General features: G+C 48.8%; 2 protein-coding genes across 10 annotated transcripts; one reads left to right on the top strand and one right to left on the bottom strand.

Moving 5' to 3' along the window:
• Positions 1-867: 867 nt before the first annotated feature.
• Positions 868-19,723, bottom strand: C2CD2L (C2CD2 like). Of its 5 annotated transcripts, XR_003988524.1 has the most exons (15): positions 17,891-18,202; positions 17,442-17,537; positions 16,828-16,947; positions 14,879-14,989; positions 13,945-14,058; positions 12,817-12,934; positions 12,528-12,651; positions 11,956-12,020; positions 11,278-11,405; positions 10,810-10,981; positions 10,024-10,125; positions 9,297-9,430; positions 8,735-9,017; positions 6,729-7,942; positions 3,427-6,639 (listed from the first exon to the last, which is right to left on the bottom strand). XR_003988524.1 is itself a non-coding variant. In XM_030464628.1 (14 exons), exons 1-14 carry the CDS (start codon positions 18,134-18,136, stop codon positions 1,006-1,008), a joined length of 1,818 nt encoding a protein of 605 aa, XP_030320488.1. In that variant the 5' UTR covers positions 18,137-18,202; the 3' UTR covers positions 868-1,005. The 5 variants fall into 5 exon arrangements, 4 of the variants coding, with proteins under 4 accessions (XP_030320488.1, XP_030320489.1, XP_030320487.1 ...); XM_030464628.1 differs by lacking the exons at positions 3,427-6,639; positions 6,729-7,942 and adding an exon at positions 868-1,010; XM_030464629.1 differs by lacking the exon at positions 17,891-18,202 and adding an exon at positions 19,364-19,723 and having other exon boundaries at positions 3,427-7,942.
• Positions 19,668-24,247, top strand: DPAGT1 (dolichyl-phosphate N-acetylglucosaminephosphotransferase 1). Of its 5 annotated transcripts, none has more exons than XM_008499880.2 (9): positions 19,668-19,957; positions 20,042-20,162; positions 20,248-20,461; positions 20,956-21,102; positions 21,256-21,340; positions 21,789-21,977; positions 22,584-22,671; positions 23,093-23,248; positions 23,672-24,247. In XM_008499880.2, exons 1-9 carry the CDS (start codon positions 19,686-19,688, stop codon positions 23,735-23,737), a joined length of 1,338 nt encoding a protein of 445 aa, XP_008498102.2. In that variant the 5' UTR covers positions 19,668-19,685; the 3' UTR covers positions 23,738-24,247. The 5 variants fall into 5 exon arrangements, with proteins under 5 accessions (XP_008498102.2, XP_030320495.1, XP_030320496.1 ...); XM_030464635.1 differs by having other exon boundaries at positions 20,042-20,214; positions 20,309-20,461; positions 23,672-24,230; XM_030464636.1 differs by lacking the exon at positions 20,956-21,102 and having other exon boundaries at positions 23,672-24,230.
• The last annotated feature ends 655 nt before the right edge of the window (positions 24,248-24,902 follow it).

Below are 24,902 nucleotides of genomic sequence, written 5' to 3'. Positions count from 1 at the left end.
ATAGAAACTGAAGTTACTGCTACCTACACCCCGCCCTCTGCCTCTGTACATCCCCAGCTCTCTCTCCTCAACCAGGATAGCTCCAGCCCTGCCCAATCGACTGCTGTCGGGAAACACAATCTGCACTGAACCGAGGCCACTGTGTGGCTCCCGGAGACAGACGGGGCTCGGGGGCTCGTGAGAGGGGCACGGGATGGTAAGAAATGGACACGCGAAGGCTCGGTCATGGGGCGAAAAGACACGTCACCCGCCATGCTGCTCCTGGCACGCTAAACACTAACACGCCCGGATACGGGGACTATGCCAAAGACTACAGCACCCAGCGTGCCCCGCGCGCCAACAGAGCAGGAGAGTACAGGTCCTATCAGGCCCCAGCCTCCCGCCTGCTTTGAACGTGCGGGAAAACGGTTCTTACACCCTCAGCTTCACGGGGAACTCTGCGGCGCTCAGACTTCTCAACACAAGTCCAGGCTCCCCCATGACCTCTCTGGATTCGATGCGGCATGTCTTGCACCTACCTCGTTATCATTTTCTCCGGAGCCTCTCTGCGATCCAACCCGGCGCGGAACTACAGCACCACCACAGTCGCCCGCCCCATCACTACACACAGCGCTACCTGCTTTTCCCCCCCACCCCCATCCGGCTGTGGCCTCTTTATAGCTAGAGCCTGCGCTTGGCCTCACTGGCTGCACCTGGGCTTAAGGCAGCCTGGGACCCGCTGCAGCGCACCCGAATCACCTGCTCCTCACTTGACCCCGTGTAAACTCAGTCCCATGACACTGTGACAGCCTCTTACCCAGTGCAAAGGGACTACGGGCATAGACATGAATGCAAAAGGAAAGCAATAGTTTATTAATAATAGTTTATTAGTGCATATAACTTCCAGAACCGAGCCTGCCGAGTGGCTCAAGTGCCTGCACACTCTCTTCCCAGCTTGGACGCCTCAGCAGTCAGTACCAGAGGAGTATTTGTCGGTCCAGTGGTGAATGGTCAGCTCCTGCAGCACTAAACTATGTGGGATAGAATAAGTAAATAAAAAGGAGGGGAACTAGGTAAGAGAGAGAAGAGAGAGCTAGGACAGGGGGTTGGCCCGTGATGAAGAGTGGAAGAAAGAGAAGGAAGCAGGACTACACTGGAGGGAAAAATACTGCAATGGACAGCAGATCAGAAGGATGGACAAAGGAAAAATACTGAGGAATAAAAAAACAGCCAGATGGATGCAGGAATATAGCAAGAAAGGATGGGACAGGGAGCAGAACAGCGAGATAGACAAGGACAAGGAGAAGGACAGAGGGAAAATGAGAGGAATAGAAGGACAGGGGACAGGACAGATCAAGAAAACCAGAGGGGATGGAGGAATAGAGAGACAAAAAGGAAGGGCAGAGAAGGAGATACAGAAAAGGAACAGGTATCAAGACAGAGAGACAAGAGAGGGTGATAGGAAAAAACAAGAACAGAGAGGAAAAGAGGGATGTTGAGAAGGATGCAGGGTTGGAAGGAGAGGCACATGGAACAGGACAGAGGGAGAAAATAAAAATACCAGTTGGAGGCAAGATGGGAAGATACTTATAAGAAAAGGAGGCACAGGCAGAAGAACAGAAGAATACCAAGAAAGATGGACAAGCAGACAAAAAATGAAATGTTGGGGAAAAAACAGAGGGACAGCAAGCAGGACAGGGACAGGGAGAGCTGGCAGTGGGCAGGAAGAATGACAGAGAACTGGATGGGGAGGGAAGGACAGGGGCAGGGAACACCACAGGAGAACAGAGACCAAAAACGAGCAAGAGGGCCAAGGCATAAAGAGAGGGATAGGGCGCTGGATGCAAGAATAGAGAGAACTGGAGTACAGGTAAGTGGGGAAAAAAAAAAAAAAAAGAGGGCCAGGGAGCCACGCAGAGGCATGAGGAGCCAAGCTGAAGAATGAAGAAGCAAAGAGAATGATGGAGGAATAAAAAACAGCACAACAGAGACACACAGGCCAGGGAAGAGAGAGACAGGCAGGGATCTGGGAGGAGTGGGAGATGCAGGGGGACACTAGGATGCAAAACAAGGGGGATGAATGCCCAAGGGCCAGGGATTCAGCACAGCTCCTGCTCTTGGTGCTGCCTGTAGTGTACAATTTAGACATTTCTCTCTCCCTCTTACTCCCTGTCTACTTTCCTATTCTGTAGCTCTGGTTACTCAACCATTATCCATCAAGGAGAATACAGCTCTTTGAAAGCAAGGGTTCCTAAATACGTAGCATCTCTCTCTCATAAATTGCATAGCCCTACTGTACCTTTGGATACCTAGAGGGATCCTGCATTATGCATCAGTGATGCAGTCAGCCAAGGAGTATTAATTGTGATTGTCTCTTGCTCAGAGAGGCAGGGCTTCTTCTGTGCTCTGGAGATGGAGGCAGCTTCTTCAGATTCCTTACCTTTTTTCTGTTCGCATCAACTTCCACCATGGCACCTATCCAAAAGACACTGACTATTAGGCCTTTCCCTTTTCATGCATCCTGCTATGACAACAAGGCAAGCCAGGGACGCAAATCTAAGTGAGGTGCAGTGACACCACCATAGGACAAACGGATAACATGTAATCCTCGGAGCCACCCCAGGAAACGAAAAGAGCAAGCAGCCGTTATCGACGGTTACCTTTCTTCACGCCAAGCTGGAGCCGTCCCACAGACCTCCGCCCTTCTCAGCGGAAGGATCTCTCCTGCCATACCAGTGGTCCCTGCTCTCACTCGCCGAGGAATCGAAGCGCCGCCAGAGCGTCCGCGTTCTGCTCTGGGGCACTGCGCATGCGCCAGCCAGAAACTGCGCGTGAGGCCACCACGAGGATGTCTGCATGCACGGCTCCCCGCCAGGTGACAGCAGCTGTGCCGACATGAGCAGTCAGAGAGCATCTCATGCTGCAAGAACCCTGTGGACGACAAGCCCCCCAACCCACACAGCCTCCTTCCCCGCAGGACGAGCCCTTCATTGAGCGAGAATGCGCAGTTATCATTTCTCAGCATACCTTGGCTTTGCAGCTGGAACTGTAAGCCTTGCAACAAAGCGAGGACAAGAAACAAGTGAAAGCGGGGCAGGCTAAGGGAGAAGAAAATGCAGACGCGATGCTAGTGAGGGAGGGAGAGGACAGGGAGAGGACACTCTGCTCCACCAAACCCCCCCCAAGATGGTCTAACTGTCCCTCCCACTGGAGTGCCACTCATCTGGAGTCAGCCACAGATTTCAAAGCCATTTGCACCTTCCAAAGCTGATGTGGTCTGGCGATCCCTAGCCTCCTGGAAGCACCACAGCTTTGCTATGGAGCTACAGATATGTGCATTCGGCAAAAAGGGCTGTCTTGCAGAAAAAGGGCTACAAATCAACTAGCCCCTGAACTTCAAAAGTGCCAAAGCCTTATTTTCCATACTCCAGTAGTTACAAAGTCAGATTCAGGTTTTGATTTCCATGTGGTTTAATAAGTTAACAGGTTCAGCCATTACACAGCAATGAAATTCTTCTTCAACATTTAGAATGGTGCAAGATCTTCATTCATCAAGTCAAAATAAAGTAATTTTATTCTCATCTCATCAATAGATACACAGTTCCTATTTTTTTGCCTCTAAACAGTCTGGGGTTAAAATAATTCACCCAGAGAGGAGGTGTCAAAGTACAAAAGAGCACGCACAAAGAAGGGTGCCAATTCAAATTCCGCATGGGTGTTTGCTCCTGTATGAGCAAGGAACAGTAGTGTGGAGGAGTCATGCTTGTAGAAGGAGCTGTGATATCGTAAGTACACAAAGACCTTTTCCAGAAATTTGACCGTCACTGGAATTGTTACTCTACCATGACACTTGCGGTGACCTGAGGGTGGATCATGGGGCAGAACGAAGGGGGCAGGAGGGGAGAACTAAATATGCAAATGTTAACTACCCAACATTCAAGAATCCTGCCAGCTACACAGAAATTAAAACTCTGTAGGTTTACCAAACAGTGAACCTAGAGGAAGGAAGCGGCGTCGCTAAAGACAAAAAAGCGGACCTAAAACGTTTGTAAGCATATGCTTTGCTGTGCAAAAAAGTTCATTATGCTCCTCTCTCCTGTCATGTTTTCTGACTCTCTCTCTACCCAAGCAGTAGCGTCCCCTAACTCTCCCCCACTTCAGCCAATCTCCCTAAGCACCTATCCTCAACTATGTAAGCAGCGTGAGGGTGCTTGGCAGGGACACAAGTTGGACTTGTTTGCGGAAATCTGTCCCTGTGGAGGTCTGCATAGGAAATACTTTACAGATGCCACAGAAGCAGGTAAGGCCATTTTCCCGTCCCACCAATCCTCCCTGTTGTTCTTGGTCACTCTGCAGCATGATCAGTACAGACATATGCTGAGCATGCTCGTAATTCTAAGTGTGTGCTAACACATATGCATGCATGTGATTCCCTCTGCCCTCACATATGTGACCTTTGAGTACCCTCTCCAAGTACCAGTCCTCAGTCAGACATACATCATACTAAAAACTCTGCTATGTCCATAACAGAGGTTGTGCGGTTCCCCGTTTCTTCCTGTGCCTGTTTTTTCTCGCCTGAAGAGGATACCTCTTGTGGGCTGACGCCGAGGGCTTTTTTGACAGGGAGGCTCTTAAAAGCCTTACCAAAACATAGGGAGAGGATGTATCCAAACAGAAACATACTTACAAACATACTTACAGCTAGAGAAACCTATTGTCTTCAGAGAAGTAAAAATAGCAGAGGAAAGCTGTGTAGCTCTGTTCAGAAAAAATCAGTAAAAAAAACCCCACAAACAAACAAACAAACGAACCCAAGAAAAACCCAACCAAAGACAAAAAACAAAACAAAAAAAGCCATAATCTAAAACATACACTTTGGCTTCATTTACCAGTCACCGTTTCTACTTGCTTAGCGAGCAGTGACATACAGCATTTGGAACACGTCACCGTTTCTACTTGCTTAGCGAGCAGTGACATACAGCATTTGGAACACGTCCTCCAAAGCAGATTGGTGGTGTTCTTCAGAAGCATCTCTGCATTCAAGCCTGCCCTTCTGCCACTCCTCTTCCCCCCCACATATTCGATCAAGGACCGATTACATAAGGTGCAAGTACTGAGCCTACTCTGAGAGAGCAACATGGCAACTGCAGATCGTTCAAGTCTAAAAAGGCAGATGGTGGCCTGCACTGCCTGCCAGGATTGCTTCATGATCCTGGGTGTTACAAAATGCCACAGAGCCCACAAGAACATGAAGATGAGGGTGTGGGTATCCAGAAGTTGAAGAGGAAAAAGCAGATTTTGAATAGCATTTTTTTCTGTCATAAAGCCAGAAGTACAAGCAGGCATTAAATACAAAAGAGATTTCTTTAAACAACCGTTCTATGGAGGGGAACTCTCCGGGACTCCATCTTTACAGTATCTGGAGGTCAAAGACCACGTGACCTTCTCTTTCTCTCTGAGATTAAGGCTCAGCCAGCACTTCCTATTCTAAGCAACCTTGATGCAGTATTGAAAAACAATAAACAAAACCCAAAAATGGAGCGTCAGGTACTGTTAGCAACAGAGGCAGATTCATAGCAGGGACGGTGCAAGAGGGAATGCCAAACTGGAACCAAGCCTCAGGGCTAAAGGGACAAGGACGAGTTTACAAAGGACAGCACCGTGTGACGTCGCACCAACCAGGCAAAGGAAGGCTGCTTCAAACAGGTGGCTGGATCACTAGAGGCAAGCTGCAAATTGTCAACTTCCACCGGTGCTGCAGCAGAAACTGGTTGCTCGCATTGAGGAAAAGCGAGCGCTCCAACATCCATAGTGCACAGGGCTGCAAACAATGCCACACTACCATGTTGACCAGGAAAGAAACAGGCTAAAAACCATGAAAGAGCGAGTATGACAGAAAGACTCCCTGACTAAAACAGATTGAGAAGAGGTTCCTGGTCAGTCAGCTGGAACAGTCTGATTTCTCACGCATGCCCAACCTCATCACAAATTGGCAGGAAAAATAGGAATGTGTCCTTCCTGTTGGCACACACCAACAATTTTGATCCAAGCTTTGGGCAACTTTGGCCTTCCCTATCTCCAAATGCTTTCAGGAGATGCACTGAGATTCCCACCTGGGAATCCTTTTGCAGTGGCATACTGAAGATTTGGAAATGGCATGCGACATCCCTTATCAGTAAGCCAGATATGTCCTTCTAAAAACATGACATGTTCTTTTATGTGCATCATCAAACAACTGCTTTTTCAGTTGGTCACATCCTGCATAAGGCCAGGCAACAGCTCCCACTTCAGGAGGTACTGCAACAGGAAAGTGTGTGAATCTAGTTCACACTTATAGTGCAAATCTAGTGAATCTAGTCAGGCCTACATGATCACTCTTCAGTGAGGTTTTTTCTCCTTTGCCCCATCTCCTTATCTCTGCAACCCACAGGATAGCAGAAGCTTCCATTCAAACCCAGCACATCGATAGGACATGAAAGAGCTTTGCCATCCTAGCTGAACAGGGCCTCTGAGAACCTTTGCAATGTGCACCCAGAAAACCGCTTGTCTAGAAGGGCAGTCTCCTCCCATGTGAGGAGTTCATTTTCTCCCGCATATCTCTCCCTCCACCAACACCTGCTGCAGAAATGCCAGCTGCTGGAACATGGTGTATCAGGTTTGCTAGAAGAAAGAAAATATCAGATGCAATAAAGAAAGGCTCCTTCTACTATAGGAAACTCTTTCGTCAGTAAAAACATGCAAATTCTCACCTCCTTCTGCCATGTGGCCTCAGGCTCTGCATTAGACTGCTCTTTTACTACCATCACTATGTTGTCATCCACCCCAAGTGAGGTGCAAGTCCTCAGCACAAGAACCACGAGAACGCAAGTCAGGAGCTCTGCAAGACTGAAAGACTGGCCTAGTGCCCTGCTGACAACACCCCAACTGCCCCTGAGGGAAAGGGTTCCATTCACACAGTGGTGTGCGTGCAGCAAACCCCCTTCCAGAACAGGGGAGAAAGGGCTGCGTCACATGGTGGCAGCGACCGAACCTTTTCACAAGGGCCCGGCTTCTACAAAATCTCACCCAGTGCTTAAAAACTTTCTTTTCCTTAGACTTCTTTCTTCATCCAGCATAGCACAGAAAGCAGGCATTCCCCAGCACTGCCTGAACCAGAGACTGTTCCAACAGCAGAACTGGGTGGAGAACCGCAGCTTGCTCTTCTGAAAGCTCACAGTCTAGGAACGCATCACCCTGCACCACACCTTAGTCAGGTTACGGCCTCTGCACCAAGCAGAAGCCATGAGACCATTTAGACAACCGGCAACCACGTCGTTCTCTCTCGCTGAAAGAGCCAGATGCGGTTACATACTACATTTCTCATGAATGTAGGTAAGTTGGTATTTTCTCCATCTTTAACTCTAAGGGATGTCACTTGAAAGGCAACCCCCTCCTCCCAGCCTTTCCAGACGATGCCAGAGAGCTACGCAGGCATAGTTGCTTCTGCAGCTCCTGCAACACCCGTGGGTATTAGCGAGCCACCTGGATTTTCTGGGAGAGCACATTGGGGTATGGCAGTCAGAGAAGGCTAAGCCGAGGCAGACAATGAGCCTTATGTGCTGGGTTTGCCACCTCCACTCCCCAAATGGTGTAAAGCACCAGGGTGTCTTCCCCCAGCCAAAGTTGGAAGTAACTGGACTGCAGCTCACAGATACCAGGAAGACAAGAGACTAGAAAAGACTTCTGATGGGTTACTCCCTCCTTCAGTTCTCACCTGCTGTTTTGCTGTCACTACCTTTGGGTTTGGATTTAGACTTGAAGGAGAAGCGCTTGATGAGACGGTGAGAAAAGCTGCCAGCTTTCTTCCTAGCAGCAGAATTGGTGGTGACATTGGACAAGTCATCGTGTGAGTGACTCAGGCCCACTTCCTTCTGTTTGCTCCTTCTTCGGAAGATGAGTTTGGTACCACTCCGAAGAAAGCTAACTGCAGAAACAGAAAGGAAGGAGATGGAAACCATGATAGTACCCTGCCCCTACAACTTTCACGGACCATAATGCACCCAGCAGCTCTTAGACGAGTGGCAAAGACCTCTTCTACCCTGATAGATGGAAGCATGCAGCTGGTCAGCAAACCTCAGCTCCCAACAGCAAGGCTGAGCCTACATTCCCAACAGACCGCGATACCATCAAGCTGCTTCACTGAACACACTGTCACTGTCCCCTCTGCGTAAACTTCCTTTTACGCACCAATGTCATCCCTTCGGTGGAAGTGTGCAGAACAGTAACAGAAAGACAAGGCTCATATGAATGGGATACAAACGAGAACATCTGCATGTGGAGGAACACACAAGAGGGAAAGGACTCTCAGACTAGCCTGTTTACATGACACCCAGATCACCTGGTCACCAAGCCCCTGGAACGACTGCCTATGGTTTCCCAGCATGCTCAGATCTGGAGACAATTAGCAGCAACGGCTACAGACAACTCAGGCCGGTGGAACAGGATTGCCATCAGCTCCAAATGGGTGTGAAAAATCAAATCCAGAAACCAAAAAAGGCCACAGGAACCAGACACATGCAAATAAAGAAGTTTGGAACAGCAACAGCAGCAAGTCTGGGAGAGAGGCTGGCTCTTCCAGGCCCCAGGAGAAGCTGCTCTTCACCACACCCAAAGCTGGATGCAGTGCCGGTGCCCAGGGCGGGAACTCTGTCCTCAAGAACTTAGTCCTCAAGTACAACAGGCTAATTTTAGCTATTGTCTAACGGTTCACCCTTACCTTTGTGATCTTTCAAGCTCCTGGTCTCAAGGGCTCCTATAGAGCCAGTCTCGGACTCAACATCTTCCACGGATGGTCTCTCAGAGATGTCTGATCGCGTTGTCTCATCCAGCTCCTGACCGGCCTTCTGTCCTGATGGTGACACTTCCAGAAGTCGTGACGATTCTGTAGAATCGTGCATCCGGTCAGCTGGGACTTCTGCCACAGAATCCCTGTACACCGGGCCCTCCAGGGATGCAGCATAACCCAGAGAAAGTGCCATTTCATCTTGAGCAATAGGTACCTGAGGAGGGGTCAGAACATCAGACAGATAGGAAGATGGGATCCAAAGGATCGTCTTTACCTCTCTTCTTCCATCCACACCTACACATGCACGCTTCAGTTCTGACAGTCGGTACTAGACAGCACCAAACAGCTATTGTCACTCTTCTGCAGAAACATACTGTAACATAGCCAGTTCTGAAAGAACCTTCCCACTGTTTCCTATGGGACACAATGGTTTCATGCATGCGCCCCTAGAAACAATCTCCCAGATCAGAAATGAACCCTAACTACCAGAGACCTTGGAAACTCCCGAGATGATCAGTGTGCTACGTTTAGTTGGGGTCTTCTTGGCAGGCTTGTTATTCGTCTCGGTTAGCTGCCTGATCGCCGTCTCAGCCACCGGATCCAAGCCATTGGGCATGTGGCTATCCCCTGAGCACAAGAAAGATACCAACACTTGAAGTAGCAACCTTCAGCATGGGCAAGAGGTCACCTGCTGACCCTGATGCTTTCAATAGGCAACTCTACAAAGGTAGAGAACATAATTTATTATGGACTTGCCCAGATAAACCAAAATCAGAAAGCTCCATATAGCTCCCAGCTCTTTTAGGCACCTGAAGAGGTTGATTTCCCAGCAGACTTACCATTAAAATACCCATACTGCTCAACAAAAACTTCCAAAGACTCCCAAGAGTTTGGGCAGCTTTGACAAAAAATGACTGGTGACAGTGAGAGCCCCGAGTACAAGATGAGCAAAGTTCTTTGGGTCTGGATAGCCTGGCACCTTTTTGTCATGCAAGAACTCATCTAATCAGACACAGACGGGACAGCCAAAGCTGAATTTCTTTTACTTGCCCTCACCCACCACCATCCCCTTTACCCCAGCCTTCACTTGGGCATTTGGACATTCTCCAGCGCAACAAATGCATATAAATTCAGTGACCTGCATTCGAACCACTGCCTTCCAAAAACAGTCTAAGGAACATGGTCGCTCTGGTAAGAGCCTCAGATTCCCAAGCACTTACGGGTACCACTGGCCAAGGGGCTATGAGGGCAGTCGCTTTCCAAAAGCACTGTTGTCTTTTTTTCAGTCACTTCCACCTTGGAAGGTGACCTCGACGGTGAATCTTCGTGGTGAAAGAGAGGCAGAGACACAGAGACAGCAGTTAACGCGGATGAATCTTAGACAACTTCACTAGTGTACTGTGACCCCCTATATGCACCATCAAAAAGCCTCAATCCTGCAGAGACCCTGCAGAGGCTAGGTCTGTGAGGCTTTGTGGCAATGAGGTCATAAAGAGCCTGTTGGAAAAAGACATGCGAAGCAGCAAGACCTCAAATTCACGCTTTTCCATCCCCACCTCATGACATATCCAGCACCACATTTATCAAGACTTCAGTCTGCAAGCAGCAACAACCACTAATAAGCAAAGTCAACCTGCTTTCTGCTCCGCACTCAATGTGTACAGCGTAACTTCCTTAGTGGCGAAGAAAACAGAAGAAAACGCTTAGTCCGACTGCCACCAAAAGGTGTTACATAGAGCCTTTCTCCTCGCCTCCCCCCAAACACAGGGCTGCATCCACTTCCTCCCCAAAGGCTACACGAGTCTCAAGCTAGACAAAAAATGCTAAAGGAATAGCAGCAACGCCCATGTCCTGACCCAAAAGCATGTTGCACTGGGTCCACCACAACATATGGTGGCTTAACAGTTTTGCTACTGCCCACGTGAGTGGCCATGGGAGTATCACAACTGAGTCTGAGCCACCACAGTGGCCATCTGCACAAGACACCTGTTGCGAGGCAGCCTCACCAAGTTTGCAGTCTGCCTTGGGCCGGGACTGAATGGTGGTGACAGTAGTCACAACGGTGCCATCAGGCATGATGGTCCGGTCCATCTCCACCTTCTTCGTGGGGGTGACGCTGGTTCGCAGAGATGCAGTGTGCTGAGCATTCAGAGATGCAGAAGACTCCTGGAACAGCAGCTACAAAGATTAAAGCACAACTCAGAGATGCTCTTGTCTTCCCAGAGAAGAAGGCAGGCAAGCAGGTGACAGAAGCTACAGCTCTGGGCAGCAAGGGGCCATCCCCGATACAATGCTGGTTGAACCAAGTGAGGCTCAGGGACTGAGGGCCAGGTGACACTGCTCCTCAGCCTAACGGTTTGCCGGCTCCCTGCAATGAGCCTCGTCCTAATCACAGTCCTCTCCAGCTAGAGATTCACCACATGAAGGCTTTCAGAACACGTGTTTGTGTTGAGCTTATGGTGTCTCGAGCTCACCTCCAATACAATGGTAGCTTCAGCTGCCAGTGACCACCCAGTTCCTGGGGCCAGCGAGAAGACTTGTCTCCCAGATCGCTGTTTGCCCAAAGAATCAAGCAGTAGTTTGGCATGTGCCAGCACCACACCTGCGAGAAGGAAAACAAAGCACACCATGTGACCTCTACACCTCAAATCTCTCCCAAGCAACCCCTGCTTTTGGAAAGCAGCCCTGCAGGCCAACCATGCAGATGCCAATTACGGTAGTTCCCAGCTTTGAGGCGGAGAGGTGGCAAACAGCAGTCCTCCGCTTGTCTTTACCCATCCAGAAACTGACTCCCTTAAAGGCCGTTGTGCAGCCTCCTGTCAAAGGTAGGTGCCCCGGTGAGTTCCTGACCTAGTACAAATGAGCCTTCTGCAACATTCTTGCAATACATGGGAGCAAGTCCCCGCATCCCTCTCCCTGCTTCAGAGAGGAGACAGATGGGCTAAGGGAACATCCCAGGTACCAAAAGGTCAGATAGTTTCAATGAGAAAAACACACTCCAGAGTTTCTTCACTCAGTCAGAGGTTCATATTGAATGGGATACGAAAAATCCTTTGCAAAGTTCATCACACAACAGGCTCAAAGCACAGGAAGGCCCTTATGATTTTTGTCTCCCTGTCTTATGATCTACCCACACTGCTGCCCACACTCACTTCCTGCTCCGTCACTGCTCCCCAGCACCTGTAGCTTCAGTTCTTTACTTCTAGGTCCCAGCTCCCTGTTGAAACAGAACAAGATGGGCTGGTGTTAGGCAATCTCTGCAAAACAGCTGCAGAGCTAAAAATCTCCATTATGTATATAATCCCGCCAATCTCACAGGCCTCATTTTCCAAAGCTCCAATAAGTGTGCTACTTTGTATGACACAAGAGCAACATGATACATAGGAGCTCCAGTTCATGTCCTCTGCAGGGCTGTGTAGGCTGCCAGGGGATGGTGAGAGAGCTGGAGGCTGCAATTTAGGCTCGAGGTCTTCTGCACCTATCCCTCCCACATGCCACCCACTATCGGTACTTCTGCCCATCCAGAGAAGTCAGGGGAGTACAAAATATATATGCAAGCTGGGGCCACCCAGCAAAACTGGTAACCCAGCATGTGAGCAGCACAAACAGAGGCTGCCCTGCAGTGAAGACTTCACCTCTGCAATGTCCACATCGGTGGTGTGGTATTGACACCCAGAGACAGTGTCAATCTGCCATGGCAGCTAGAATGGGGGCAGACACTTACAGGAAGAGCTCCTCATTCCACTCCATCTCTGCTGCAGCAGTGGCACTGCCAGCTGTCACCGCCCTTGTCCGCTTCTGCTGTGGGGGGCTGTCCAGCTCTGCCATGCAGCTTATCTCCCAAACTCCTGCGACAGAGTGACAGAGCACATGAGTGCGCTTGTCAACATGAGATGGAGGCTCAGCAGGTGCCTGCCCCTTTTATCCATTCAAACCCACCCAAAACACCCATCCGCTCCAATCTCAGCAACTGCATGCTTGCCCCTGCAGATCTGTGATGTTTTCATACTTACCTCTCTTCCCCTGGCAGCCCAAGTTCAGCACTCGAAGATTTCGAAGCAACAGCTTAGAACCCAGAGGGGCAGCTGCTGTACCATATGGGGACTCACGAACCACCTTATGGCTGGATTCCTGAGAAACAATGAGAGCGAGAATGATTATTCACTGGCTTGCAGAGAGCAGCAAGATGTACATTTGTCCTTGCATCTACTAAGTAGCTCTTCACATCAACACAAGGGAACACCCACAAAGATACTGTGGGTTCCTCAAGCTATCGGCCTCTGATGGTCCTCTGTGTTATTTCAGGTGGTAAATTTAAGGCAGAGAAAGAGACAGAAGAATAAGCTTGCTGGCTGACAGACTGACAACTGAGGATGACAAACTATGGACCATTCCCATGCCATGCCTGTAAAGGCTGCCCTGGTTGGAGCCTCGGTATTCAAAGAAACAGAGAGACTGTCAAAACAGACATGGGTCTTGGGCAGTCCAGCTCCACCTCAACAAAACTAAGAAACAAGGTTGTCTACATTTAGCCCATTTCTAGGGCTAAACTATAACAGTTGCTTTATCAGCTAATGACCTCCCTTGCAGCCAGGAAAGGACATCAGGACAAAGAGAGGAGACTTGTGGGTGGAAATGAAAATGGACTGAATGAACTAGCTAAACTAATACTAATGCCAAAACAAAACATACAGGGTTACACTCAGTCCAGTGCTAGGGAGCATAAGAAGCAGGAAGGGAAGGAGCCCAAGAAGGAGGAACCCCAGGAAGAGGAGCTCAACCTGTTCTCAGCAAGCCTTCCTTTTCATATACATGGCTTTTAAGTTATGGAATATACCTCTCAGTCAGCTTGGGTCTGGCACCCTGACTTCAGATCCCAGTTTTCGGCTCAATCAAAACTGCCAATGGCCTGCCCTCCACAGCTGGCCTATGGTTCCATACCAGCCAACACAGGACAAAAGTACAACACTGTACACAGAGCTGCCCTTCAGAGCATTTTATAACTATCCCTACAGTATTCCCTGTGGCTGCCATCCAGAAGCAAGTCTCAAGCCTTAGACTCCCGCCTGAGCCTCAACCTTAAGATGCACCCTAGGATGTAGCGTTTAAAGCACAAGAATAACACGAGAAAAAAGCCTTACCACACTATCTCCAGTGATGCAGGCCTTCAGATTCACTATCATGGCTGGCTGTGTACTGACTATGGCATCCTCAATCAGATCCTTGATGGTGGACAGATCCACTCGCCCTTCATTCTTCTCTCCGCACAAGAAAAAGAAATGCAGGAAATTCAAAACGAGGCAGGCACATTTTCTCCTTATACAGCTCCAACTGCCTCTTGAGACTCTTAAGATGCTACAGTCTTTCTCCCAGGTGCTCCTCCTGTATCCTGTATTCGCTCTTCCTGGTGCTTAAAGCTTCTATGTAACAACTGCTAGTGAATGTAAGTTGTCTAAATGAGAACAACCAAGTCTCTACGTCTGTACTCTACCTGTTGCACATTTTGGCAATATGGCTTTTACAGTTTGCCACATCCTCATCACCTTGTGAGACGGTACTACAGCCACATTCTTACAGTGATTCAGGATAAAGCAACAAGGGTGCCAGTAAAACAAACAGATCAACCAACCTATCTGGATCACAGAAATGCAAGCATGTCCACATTCAGCTCCTTAAGTACCTGTGGGTCACACTCACTTCTCAAAAAAACCCCAGACCAAGCAAATAAATGAAAAAAAACCCCTAAACCAATCCAGCTCGTTTTGCAGCTCTACATTTGACAACACCAAGAGGATCTACATAGACAGAAAAAAATTTTTCCTATGCAGACTCCCATTCAGCTGCTACAGCAAACCCAGACAACAGACATCAGTATTGCTTCAACCCTCTTGAAGCTGTGCCATTTTGATGGAGCTGAGCTAGCACTGATCCCTGAGCAAAAGAATTGTCTCCCTCGCCCTAAAGGGCCATAACTGTGAGTTGCCAACTTCTCCTCTCCGCAGCAGCCTTCCTCCTGGTTCTGCACTGTTTCTGCTCCTACCATCTTTCCTCTGCTCAAGTCCAGCCGCCGCTCACCTCACGAAGTTGAAATCTCGGAAGGACAAAAAGGTTCAAGTCTGGTCTGTCCTTGAACATCCATGATACCAGGAGACCTTCATTCTGGACCTCCTTCAAGTGGATCTCCACCTAGCCCAGAACAAATACCCATAGTCAGGAATAGCTTCTATTTCCACTAGGTGCTTTTTGCCCTGTCTCAAACTTAATAAATGAAAGTCTGTCACATCAGTGCAACAGTAAAACAGAATGTAAGAACACGAGTGGTCCTGGGCCTACAGGAAATGCAGCTGCAGAAGCCTCATGGCTCTGTAACAAGATCTGGCTTTCTCACTGCCTTTGGATGCCCAGGTGCCTGCCATCAGAGGAAAGAGAAATACGGTATTTCTTTGGCTGAAGAAAAAGCCTGCGGAACAATGTGAAAGAGTGAGTCAGGCACTAACGCAGGATATTTACTAAGCTACAACAATTAACCGTTGCTAAGCCTAAGCATGGCCACATGTAAGTTAGCAATGCATCTCTAGATCATCCCCAGACTGAAAACTCATCCAGGTCAACAACAGTCTGAAACAAAAAAAGTAGATGGTATGCCATCCTGTAGATCACTTGAAAACTTGCACACCCATACACCTGTAAAGAATTGCTAACGCAACAACAGATAGAAACAGAACCACACGAGAAGAATTCTTGATCCAGTGTCTCCAGTAAAAACAGGGGAACAAAATTTAATGTAGCTCTGAAGTAACTGACAGACTGGTATTTATTAACCATGAACGCAGAAGGCTGTCAGCTGAAAATTACAGATCTGAGACACAGTAGTCTTTTAAGTAACCAACAAGAAGCATGCAAAGGAGGCAAGTCACATTTAGAAATATGGTACTTCATGCCAAGAGACTTACCGGAATTTCACAGTGCAAAAGCAAGACCTCCGTTACAATACCACACTCAATTCTCTACGAGAATACCAATTTGCCTTAAAAGAAAATGACGTAGAAAATGTCGTCAAGCAGAGGAGCAATTCGATGTGACAAAGGCCACATGGCTCCCAGAGACTATGCAAAGACCAAAAAATCTCAAAGAGCTGCTGCCCACGACTAGATCAGCAGCAGGCATGCTGAATGCCATTTAAAAATATGCCAAACAGAGGCATAAAACCCAACTGGGATGAGCTGATCAGAGTAGGCTCAAAATTTCCATAGTTTCTGAAAGCAAAATGAGTCTAGAACAACCAACAACTGCAGTACCTGAAACAGCATGGGACTGGACTGCTGCTACCATGGTTACTTTTAATTTTGCCATATCACCATGTAGTGCAAACAAGCATGCAGTCTCCAAATAATATACTGTCTCCAGCATCAAGCCCTTCTTCCTGATGGGAACACAATCCCATTCCACAGAAGCAAATCCAGCCAGTAAATTACTATGGAGTTATCAGCTCTTGCAATTTCACATAACTTCTGTTCTGCAGGAAGCATTTCCAGTATTCACCACACAGAGAAAATTGTGTATCACGCTCTTATAACTGTATTAAGGGGAGCACCAATAAGCAAACCAATCCTCACCATGGCTTTCTTTTTCACACCAACAACCAGGATACCACCATAATCGTATGTATACAGAGGACAAGTCTTTCCCTATCCTCCACACCACAAGGGGAGCAGAACTCTGGGGACCTTTCACTCCTTAAACATCCACTTAAAATCACAATACAGATTGCTGCCAAGAATCAAAACTCTCAGTTTTGCTACAGCTACATTACATAGCCAAGATCTGTAGAACAAGACTCAGAAAATGGGACTCAGCACACAGATGTGGAATATTTGCCACCCCACCAAACATGACAGCATGCTTCTGGCCTGACAAGGCCCTAATTTGCATTAAATCAGGCTCTCCGTCCTTGATCAGCATGCAGCCAGGCAAAACAAAAAAAACCAAAACTAGTTCAACAGCTAAGTTTTTACAACTGTTACCTGAGCGTGCAGCACAGCCAAACTGACTTGATAGGTGTCCACAGAAACAGCAGCTGGGGACTGTTGAGTAACAGAGACAGGGAATTTCACAGCTTCAGCAGACACACGGCAAGACAACATCTGATGAGAAAAAGATGGGAATGAGATTATAGCCTTGGAAAGCGGCAGCCCTGCAATGTCAATATCTCAAAACGCAACAGGCAAGCTTTCATTCTGTGGTATGAATGAAATATGAAGCTTACACCCAGACACAGCTCTGCACTGTGAATCTGCTATTTCAGCTTATGTACATGAAGCAGCAAATATAAACCAGTGACAGAAGCTGTCTTATCCTCTCTACTGTAGGTCACACAGTGATCTTCTCCACAGATATTCGGGCTCAGCACCCATACAACACACCTCCAGCCAGGGCTCTCCCAGAGCTCCCCAATGTGCAGCCCCTAACTACAATCTCATAAGCCGATCGACTGGCTTCCAAAATCAACAAAAGACCTCACCCAAAACTCCTCTGGTTCCGCCATCCTCATCATGCAGAACTCTGCATTCTCCATACAATATGCCATTGCTTGACAGCAAAACTCCATATGGTACAATTCAGAGAAGTAAAACCTTACCATGCTGTGGTCTGACTGCTCCTTGCACATCACACAACCTATGTTTGCAACTTGTGGTAGCTGAGGACCCTCTTCAAACGTGATCTGCACTGAACTCTGCAAAAAGAAAACTCCGTTAGTTTCCAGTAGTTAAGGTATCCCAGATGGCTTCAAAGAGGATGAACAATTTTGTCGTGGGGCTCCAGAAACACTCGTCTGCTTCCATGAATTCGGCCAGCAGGCAGAACTATCACGCACTGAAGATCTACTTACCTTGCATTGTCGGGACAGAGAAAAGAAACACAAAGATCGACACCAAAAAACCAAAAACATTCGAAGGATGGAAAAATAACTCAAAGTGGCTCGTTAAACGGAGACGTGAACAAAGGCCAGGCAGCCCCGCCCGCGCAGAAACCGTCGCTGCCCCGCCTCCCCTCAGCCCTTCCCCGCCCGCACGGACCCCGCCATACCCCGTGCCGGCGCGCCTGGCTGTTAAGGGCTCGCACCCAAGCCCGCTGCCACTGCTCACGCAGGGACCGAAGGGCGAAAAGCGCGGCGAGCAGCGCTCGCGCCCCGGCCTCCTCCGCCGCCGCCCCGCTACGCCGCGGCGCCCGCAGGGGCGCCGACCGCCAGTACTGAAGCAGCCAGGCCGCGACGGTGAGCAGCGAGGCGGCGAAGAGCAGCACCAGCGCGGCCCAGCCCGGATCCGGTCCCATGGCGCCGCGCGCAGCGACTCACGGCGGGCCGGCGGCCATAGCGGGCGGGCCGCTGCTACCGCCCGCCGGGGGAGGGCAGACGAGGAGAGACCGCTCTGCCGGCCCGGGACCGCGCGCGCCCGCCCACTAGCCCGCCGCCTTCTTCCGGTGCGGGGGAGGGTGAGAATGAGGCGCGGCGGAGAGCGCCCCCACGCGGCCTGGCGGGGATGGTACTACCAGCCGACTCGCAGCTTGACGCGCCCTGCCCCGCGCGCTGGCCACCGGATTCCCTGCCCGTCTACCCAACTCCGAATGAAAAAGTTAAATACTTCCTCCTCACAACCCGCTCCTCGCCCCTGGCAGCGACCGCCCTATCGGCACCAGTCAGGCAGGATACACCACCAGACTGGAATACTTCCCTGTGCCTGCTGCTAGCTCGGGCCGCCCCCGCTGCGGACAAGAGGAAACATCAGTTCCGAGCACTGCTCACAGTAGCCGCAACCCACGGTAGAAGGGACTGATGGCAATTCCTCGCTGGTAGAGCCGCAGGATCCCTGGCCACCCTACCCCTCACACTGCGCTGAGGTTTCCTCCCTGGAAGTAACATGCAGCATCCTCAAGGTGTAGTAAGTTTCAATTAAGTTTATAGAGCTATTTTTAGATATCAGTGCACAGGTGAGCTCTCTCCACACAGAAGCAGCACATGAAGAGCCATCAGAACCCACCTCTGGTCGCCACACTGCACCTAAAACACATGCAGGGCACAAGAAAGTGGCGCTTACTGCTACCACACCCGCTGCTGCTCCCCCCTTCACACATTTGTGAAAAGAAACTTGCAGCCATCCTGCACATCCTCCTCCGCAGAACCAACCCCCTTAGGGCCCAAGAGCGGTTACAGATTTCCTGGCAAATGAACATCTCGAACGAGGCATTTTATTTCATTTTTTCCCCAACACCTGAGGAAACGCGTGAAGCGAAGAAACAGGAGCGTCCTGTTTTGTGATCACGCATCCCGCCCGCTTCAGACGCGGGACTAGCCGCCACTAACTGGCTCCCCGTCCCGGCCGCCAGCAAGCAGCGAGCTCAGCTGCCCGGGGGTTACCCTCAGCCGCCCGCAAGCGCCGCTTCCCAGACCTGGGTAAAACGCGGTCCAGGATGCAGAGTGGGAGGGGGCACGGCGGACGGGCAGCAGCCTCCCACACAGGTCCGCTGGGGCCTGCCTCTGCCCGCGCTCGGGATGTGACGTACCTGGACGCAGAGTGCATCGGGCGCGCGGCTAAAAAGGCACCCAGGCGGCCATGGCTGCTGCGGGCAGCGAGGCTGCGAATCCGTGAAGAGGCCTAGCCCAGGCCAGGGCGGGCGCCGCTTCCCCTTGGCGAGAGCTGCGCCTCACGGGGCATGCGCGGGTCCGCGCAAACACCAGCACTAGGTAAGGGTGCTTAAGAGCGGCCAAAGGCCCTAACCGGCCCCTGCCCCGCCCGGCGTCCAAGTAAAGCACCGCACCAGCAGGTAGCTCATGCCAGGGTTAAAGATGGCGCCCCGGCACAAATAGGCCGGAGGGGGCCTGCGCATGCGGTCCGTCCTCTCTAGCGTCCGGCTGGAAACAGGGGGCAGGAGGCGTTGGCGTGCGCCGCTTCACGCACCGCCCCGATCTGTGCCCTTGGTAGCGACAGCGGCCGCTGCGGCAATGGCAGCCTGGCCTGTCGTGCCCCTCCTCATCAATCTCGGCGGGTCGCTGCTGGGTTTCGTGGCCACGCTCACGCTGATCCCAGCCTTTAATGACCACTTCCTCGCCGCTCGGCTCTTCGGCGAAGACCTGAACAAGGCCTCGCGGCGGTTCATGTGAGTAACACTACACCTCAGGACAGGGACAGGGACGGGGTGTGGGACCGGGCAGGCTGACTCCCTGCCTTACCTTCCTTTTAGCCCCGAAGCACAGGGCGTGATCAGCGGGGCCGTCTTCCTGATCATCCTCTTCTGCTTCATCCCTATGCCCTTCCTGAGGTGCTTCGTGGAGGAGCAGTGCGCAGCCTTCCCTCACGACGAGGTGAGGCTTGTCCAGTGCTGGGAGCACAGGCACAGGCAGGCGGTGGCGGCTGGTAATGAGTGTCCTCCTGTTCTCTGTCCTGCAGTTCGTGGAGCTCATTGGTTCACTCCTCGCCATCTGCTGCATGATTTTCCTGGGCTTTGCAGATGATGTTCTGAACCTGCGCTGGCGCCACAAGATCCTTCTCCCTACCATGGCCTCCCTCCCGCTGCTCATGGTTTACTTCACCAACTTTGGGAACACGACCATTGTGGTGCCTAAGCCCTTCAGGGTGCTGCTGGGTATGCACCTGGACCTGGGTAAGTTTCCAGTCACCAGAAGCCATTGTCCAAGTGGCATTCTATTGGTGGAAGGGGTCACCTGATGACCTGTGCTGCAGAGGAAACACGCAAAGGATTTGCTAAAGGAACAGATGAGCCAGTACAGTTCCGCCCACTGAATATTAGGCTGCAACCATGCACAGAGGCACCAATCGTTTTTTTCAGGATTCTGGCAATACATTCGAGCGTACTGCCAGGTACTCCCGACAGCATAATGACCAGGCAGAAAGAGAGATACAGTCTGCCACCATGTCACAACAGTTTGCTGCACTTAACATGCTGTACAGAGGCATGTCTATGTGACAGTTGAGTCAGGAGAGGCAGTGATTTATTAGTAAGCTAGTGATATCAAGACTTTTCAAGTTCAGTATGTAACAGATTGCTGTACAAAAAAGGAAGAAAAAGCTTTTCAGAACTGGACCAGGGCATTTCACCTATGAATACTAAAGTACTTGGCTTGCTCTGATCTGCAGGGATCCTCTACTATGTGTACATGGGCCTGCTAGCAGTGTTCTGCACGAATGCCATCAACATTCTTGCTGGGATTAATGGAATTGAAGCAGGGCAGTCTCTGGTGATAGCTGCTTCCATTATGATATTCAACATCATAGAGTTAAATGGTAAGGATGATACCAATACATATACTTGTGGGTTAAAAAGGCAAAGAGAGAGAGAATCTTAGATTTCAATATCTGGTATTACTAAAAATCAACCAGGCCTGTATTATCACAAATGCCTTTTTTTTTTTTTTTTTTTTTTTTAATTTTATCTAGGGGACTATAGAGAAGATCACGTTTTTTCTCTCTACTTCATGATTCCCTTTTTCTTTACCACGCTGGGGCTGTTTTACCACAACTGGTAAGAGGACCGACATTCAGAATATCTTCTGAAACCTCCTTTCCTTTTCAAACAAAGAAGAACACTTACCGGCATGCAGGCAGAACCATAGAGCATGAACAGGCTTCTTGCCAGAACCAAGAACACAAATCATCCATGCGCCAGTATCTTTTCTTTTTGTTAGAAAAGTTCCGGTCACACCGGGTCGCCAAAATACACAGCATACACTTGCTTATGTGTCTCACCAGCTGTTTTTCTCTACTGAATTCTCAGCAAGTCAGGTTGTGAGCCCCGGTTGCCCAGTTCTTCACATAAATATCTGCAGCTGTTGTTTTTAACTGTGTAGATCTGCTGCAGTTCCCTCTTGACCTCTAACCTGCAAGTGGGAACATACTCAGTGGTTATCGAGTCCTTTTCACAGCAATGGTGATTGTGACGGACATTTGCTTTTCTGTCCTGTGGATTGCAGGTATCCATCTCGAGTGTTTGTTGGGGACACTTTCTGCTACTTTGCCGGCATGACCTTTGCTGTGGTGGGGATCTTGGGGCACTTCAGCAAAACAATGTTGCTTTTTTTCATCCCCCAAGTGCTTAACTTCATCTACTCAATGCCTCAACTCCTTCAGGTCATTCCTTGTCCCCGTCACCGGCTGCCAAGGTAGCGTATCTGACTGACCCCGCAGTGTCTTTTATCTCCAACACCAGCTGGGAAAGGTGGTAGTAGATGCTCTTTTTAAAAGCTATCAAAGAAAGTTTTATAGTTAAAAGTTAGCAGGCTTACTCTGCCAGCTATGGCCAAGTAATACAGTTGAGGTTTCTCAGGTTTTCTGACTACCCCACCCCAGATACAGAGGAATGTTTTTTTTAAATGTTAGTATATAATTATTCTCAGGTACACAGCTGAGAAACAATGATACTGGACACTTTTAATGCTGTTGGAGTAGGTTCTGCTAAGAATTCAGAGTAGCAGACATTCAGTGGCACTGTGCCACATCAGCAGTTGTCTCTGCAGATGTTGGGTTCTTTTATTTCTAAAAACATACACCCTTAAATATGTATATACTAGGGTTGTGCTGGAAAGGAATCTTCTCCTGACTCTACCCAATCTGACAGGATAGGTATTAGCAACTTGTTTAGATTATTCCTGCCTTTTCCACCAATAGATTTCTTTCTCTACTATTAAGCTAAGGATACAAGTCTGCTGACATAGGGTTCTCTCCATCTCCTTGCTCTACCCGGACTAAAATGTTAATGTTTCTTTTAGGCTCAATCCTAGTACTGGGAAGCTGGAGATGAGCTACTCCAAGTTCAAAACAAAGAGCCTCTCTGCCCTGGGAACAAACATTCTGAAGGTAGTACCTGGAAAAACATGCAAAATCCATATGCATTTGGAGGTGGTGATCAAATGTGAGAGGAATAGAATGGAAGGGAATAAAGAGCAACTGTATTCACTACTTATTTCCTGGCTCACATCCAGAAGCAAATATTCTGTTTAGTCTATCACCATCCCTCACTGTCACTCCATTGTTTTAATAATAATAATTATTATTACTATTAATAAATAATAATAATAATAATAATAATAATAATAATAATAATAATAAATCAATTTTTCAGAATAGCCACATGTAGCAGTGTTCCAGGACCCTTGCAAGTCTGTCTGATCTTTTTAGTAAGAGACTTCAGGCATGGGACAGCAGAGGGGATCATGAGCAAAACCCACTGTAAGCAGCAAATGTCTGGTGAAACAGCATGCAATATTTATTTTCCCAGGCACTCAAGATCTTGCACATAGTAGATGTGAGGAGTGGAATGGATGAAGATGGTGAATACACTGAGTGCAATAATATGACGCTTATTAACTTTGTTATAAAGCTAATTGGACCCACCCACGAGCGAAATCTCACTCTCCTGTTGCTATTCATTCAGGTCAGTCAAATAGTTCTTCCAGTAGAAAGATTTATTCTGCAATAGGAAAAAATCCAAATTGGTCTTGAGAGTTTTCAAGGAGAAAGGAGGGAGCAAAATGTCATTCTCTTCACACAAGATACAGTCAAGCCATGGACCCTGAGGAGAATGGAGGTTTACACAGCTCAAGGGAGAAATAGATTCCTATCCTGTCCCTGCAGTCCCGTTCACTGAGAGTTCATAAATTAAAGTCCCCAGGTTAGCTTGAGAAGATTCCCAAGGCACGAATCCTTTGATCATGGAAAATCATTAGGAAAGCAGGGCAGACTTCGATACAGCCTCTTTGCATGTTCCTGTTTTTTCAGTCATCTGGAAAAGAGGAATTTGCCAGCCTATAAGCTATTTAACACTGTCCTGTTTTGATTGTCTGTGATTTGTACCTAGGTCCTGGGCAGCATAATTGCATTTTCAATCCGGTACCAACTGGTGCGCTTGTTTTATGATGTCTGACTGGACTGTTGGGAGCAGGGGGAAGAGTTGTACCTGACGGTCCATTTTCTCCAGTTGCTGACCAAATGATTCAACCAATCTTACGGTGGCCTTCTGAGAACTTTGGGACACCTGTCAAAATGCAAGCAACTGCTCTGCATGGGCCATCCTTGAACTGTAACCTTTTTTTGTCTGTGCACAGAAGGCTTTTATCCAATTTTACTGATGGAAAAGATCCACTGCTAGTTGGACATCGTTGTTACTGGGAGTACCTTGGCCCAAATGTTTACTCACAGCACATAGAGAAAGCAGGAAAGGTGAAATCTCTATACATCTAACAAGGATGTTACTCTACCCCAACTGAGAAAACAGAAACTGCTGTCTCTGCGAGACTATACAGCAGAACAAGTAAACCAAAATCCTCTCCTGGCTCTTGCCTTTGGTTCACAGCCATAGAATACCCTATTATAAACCATACCCAAAACTCAGACCTCTCTGACAATAAAATAACTTACGGTACCCTCTCCCCTTCAGTGTTTTGCTTCAATACTGACATGCAGTGAAATGAAGCGGCATGATATGTCTCCATGGCCTTCTACCCTGCTAAGAGGCTGGTATTTTTGTGCAGCAGACTCCCTCCTCTTTCACAGCTACCAGGATTGTTCCTACCAAAGGGCTCTTGTTTCTTTATCATCGGCCTTCCTTCATGGAATAGGATACACCTGGAACAGGCTAGCAGACTAAGGACTGCTTTGTCCTTGTGTAACAGAGGACATCTGTAAAAGCCCTAGACAGAATCAGGATGTCCCCAGGCTGCAATTACCTTTTCCTCAAATACAAGTCATTATTTATATAGGGCACCAGAGTTTACCACAGCATTGCTACCTACCCGAGAGGAAAAAAAAAATTACCAGCCATCAGAATACCAGATTAATGTGGAGATCAACAGGACTGAAAAGCAAAATAATGGAACAGTCTAGGCAGGGATGCTGTGACAGGTAACAGTAGAGGTTGCTGAGTCTGGTACCTTAATAGATGCAAGGGTGGTGCACCACCATGCACACAAGTCCAGCCAGTAGCATGGCTGTGAAGGTATTCCTGATAGGCAAAAATAGACATATCTAGAAACACTCGTCAATACAGAAAGTACATCCCCCTCTAAATGTGTAATAAGTGGTCAGATCCT

Source organism: Calypte anna, chromosome 24 (assembly GCF_003957555.1).
Source record: "Calypte anna isolate BGI_N300 chromosome 24, bCalAnn1_v1.p, whole genome shotgun sequence".
Taxonomy (NCBI): Eukaryota; Metazoa; Chordata; class Aves; order Apodiformes; family Trochilidae; genus Calypte; species Calypte anna.
Note: the sequence above shows the minus strand (reverse complement) of the source record. Positions and strands in the feature narration are given on the sequence as shown.

What these genes read in the sequence shown, in the direction of transcription:
- DPAGT1 (XM_008499880.2), top strand. Translation starts at nt 19,686, where the DNA reads ATGCGGTCCGTCCTCTCTAGCGTCCGGCTGGAAACAGGGGGCAGGAGG. An exon ending in CAACATCATAGAGTTAAATG is followed by an intron (nt 21,103 to 21,255) that starts GTAAGGATGATA and finishes AATTTTATCTAG; the next exon opens with GGGACTATAGAGAAGATCAC. An exon ending in CCCCGTCACCGGCTGCCAAG is followed by an intron (nt 21,978 to 22,583) that starts GTAGCGTATCTG and finishes TGTTTCTTTTAG; the next exon opens with GCTCAATCCTAGTACTGGGA.
- C2CD2L (XM_030464627.1), bottom strand. Translation starts at nt 18,136, where the DNA reads ATGGGACCGGATCCGGGCTGGGCCGCGCTGGTGCTGCTCTTCGCCGCC. An exon ending in GCCAGGCGCGCCGGCACGGG is followed by an intron (nt 17,538 to 17,890) that starts GTATGGCGGGGT and finishes TTCTTTTTGCAG; the next exon opens with AGTTCAGTGCAGATCACGTT. An exon ending in AGCAGTCAGACCACAGCATG is followed by an intron (nt 16,948 to 17,441) that starts GTAAGGTTTTAC and finishes TTTTCTCATCAG; the next exon opens with ATGTTGTCTTGCCGTGTGTC.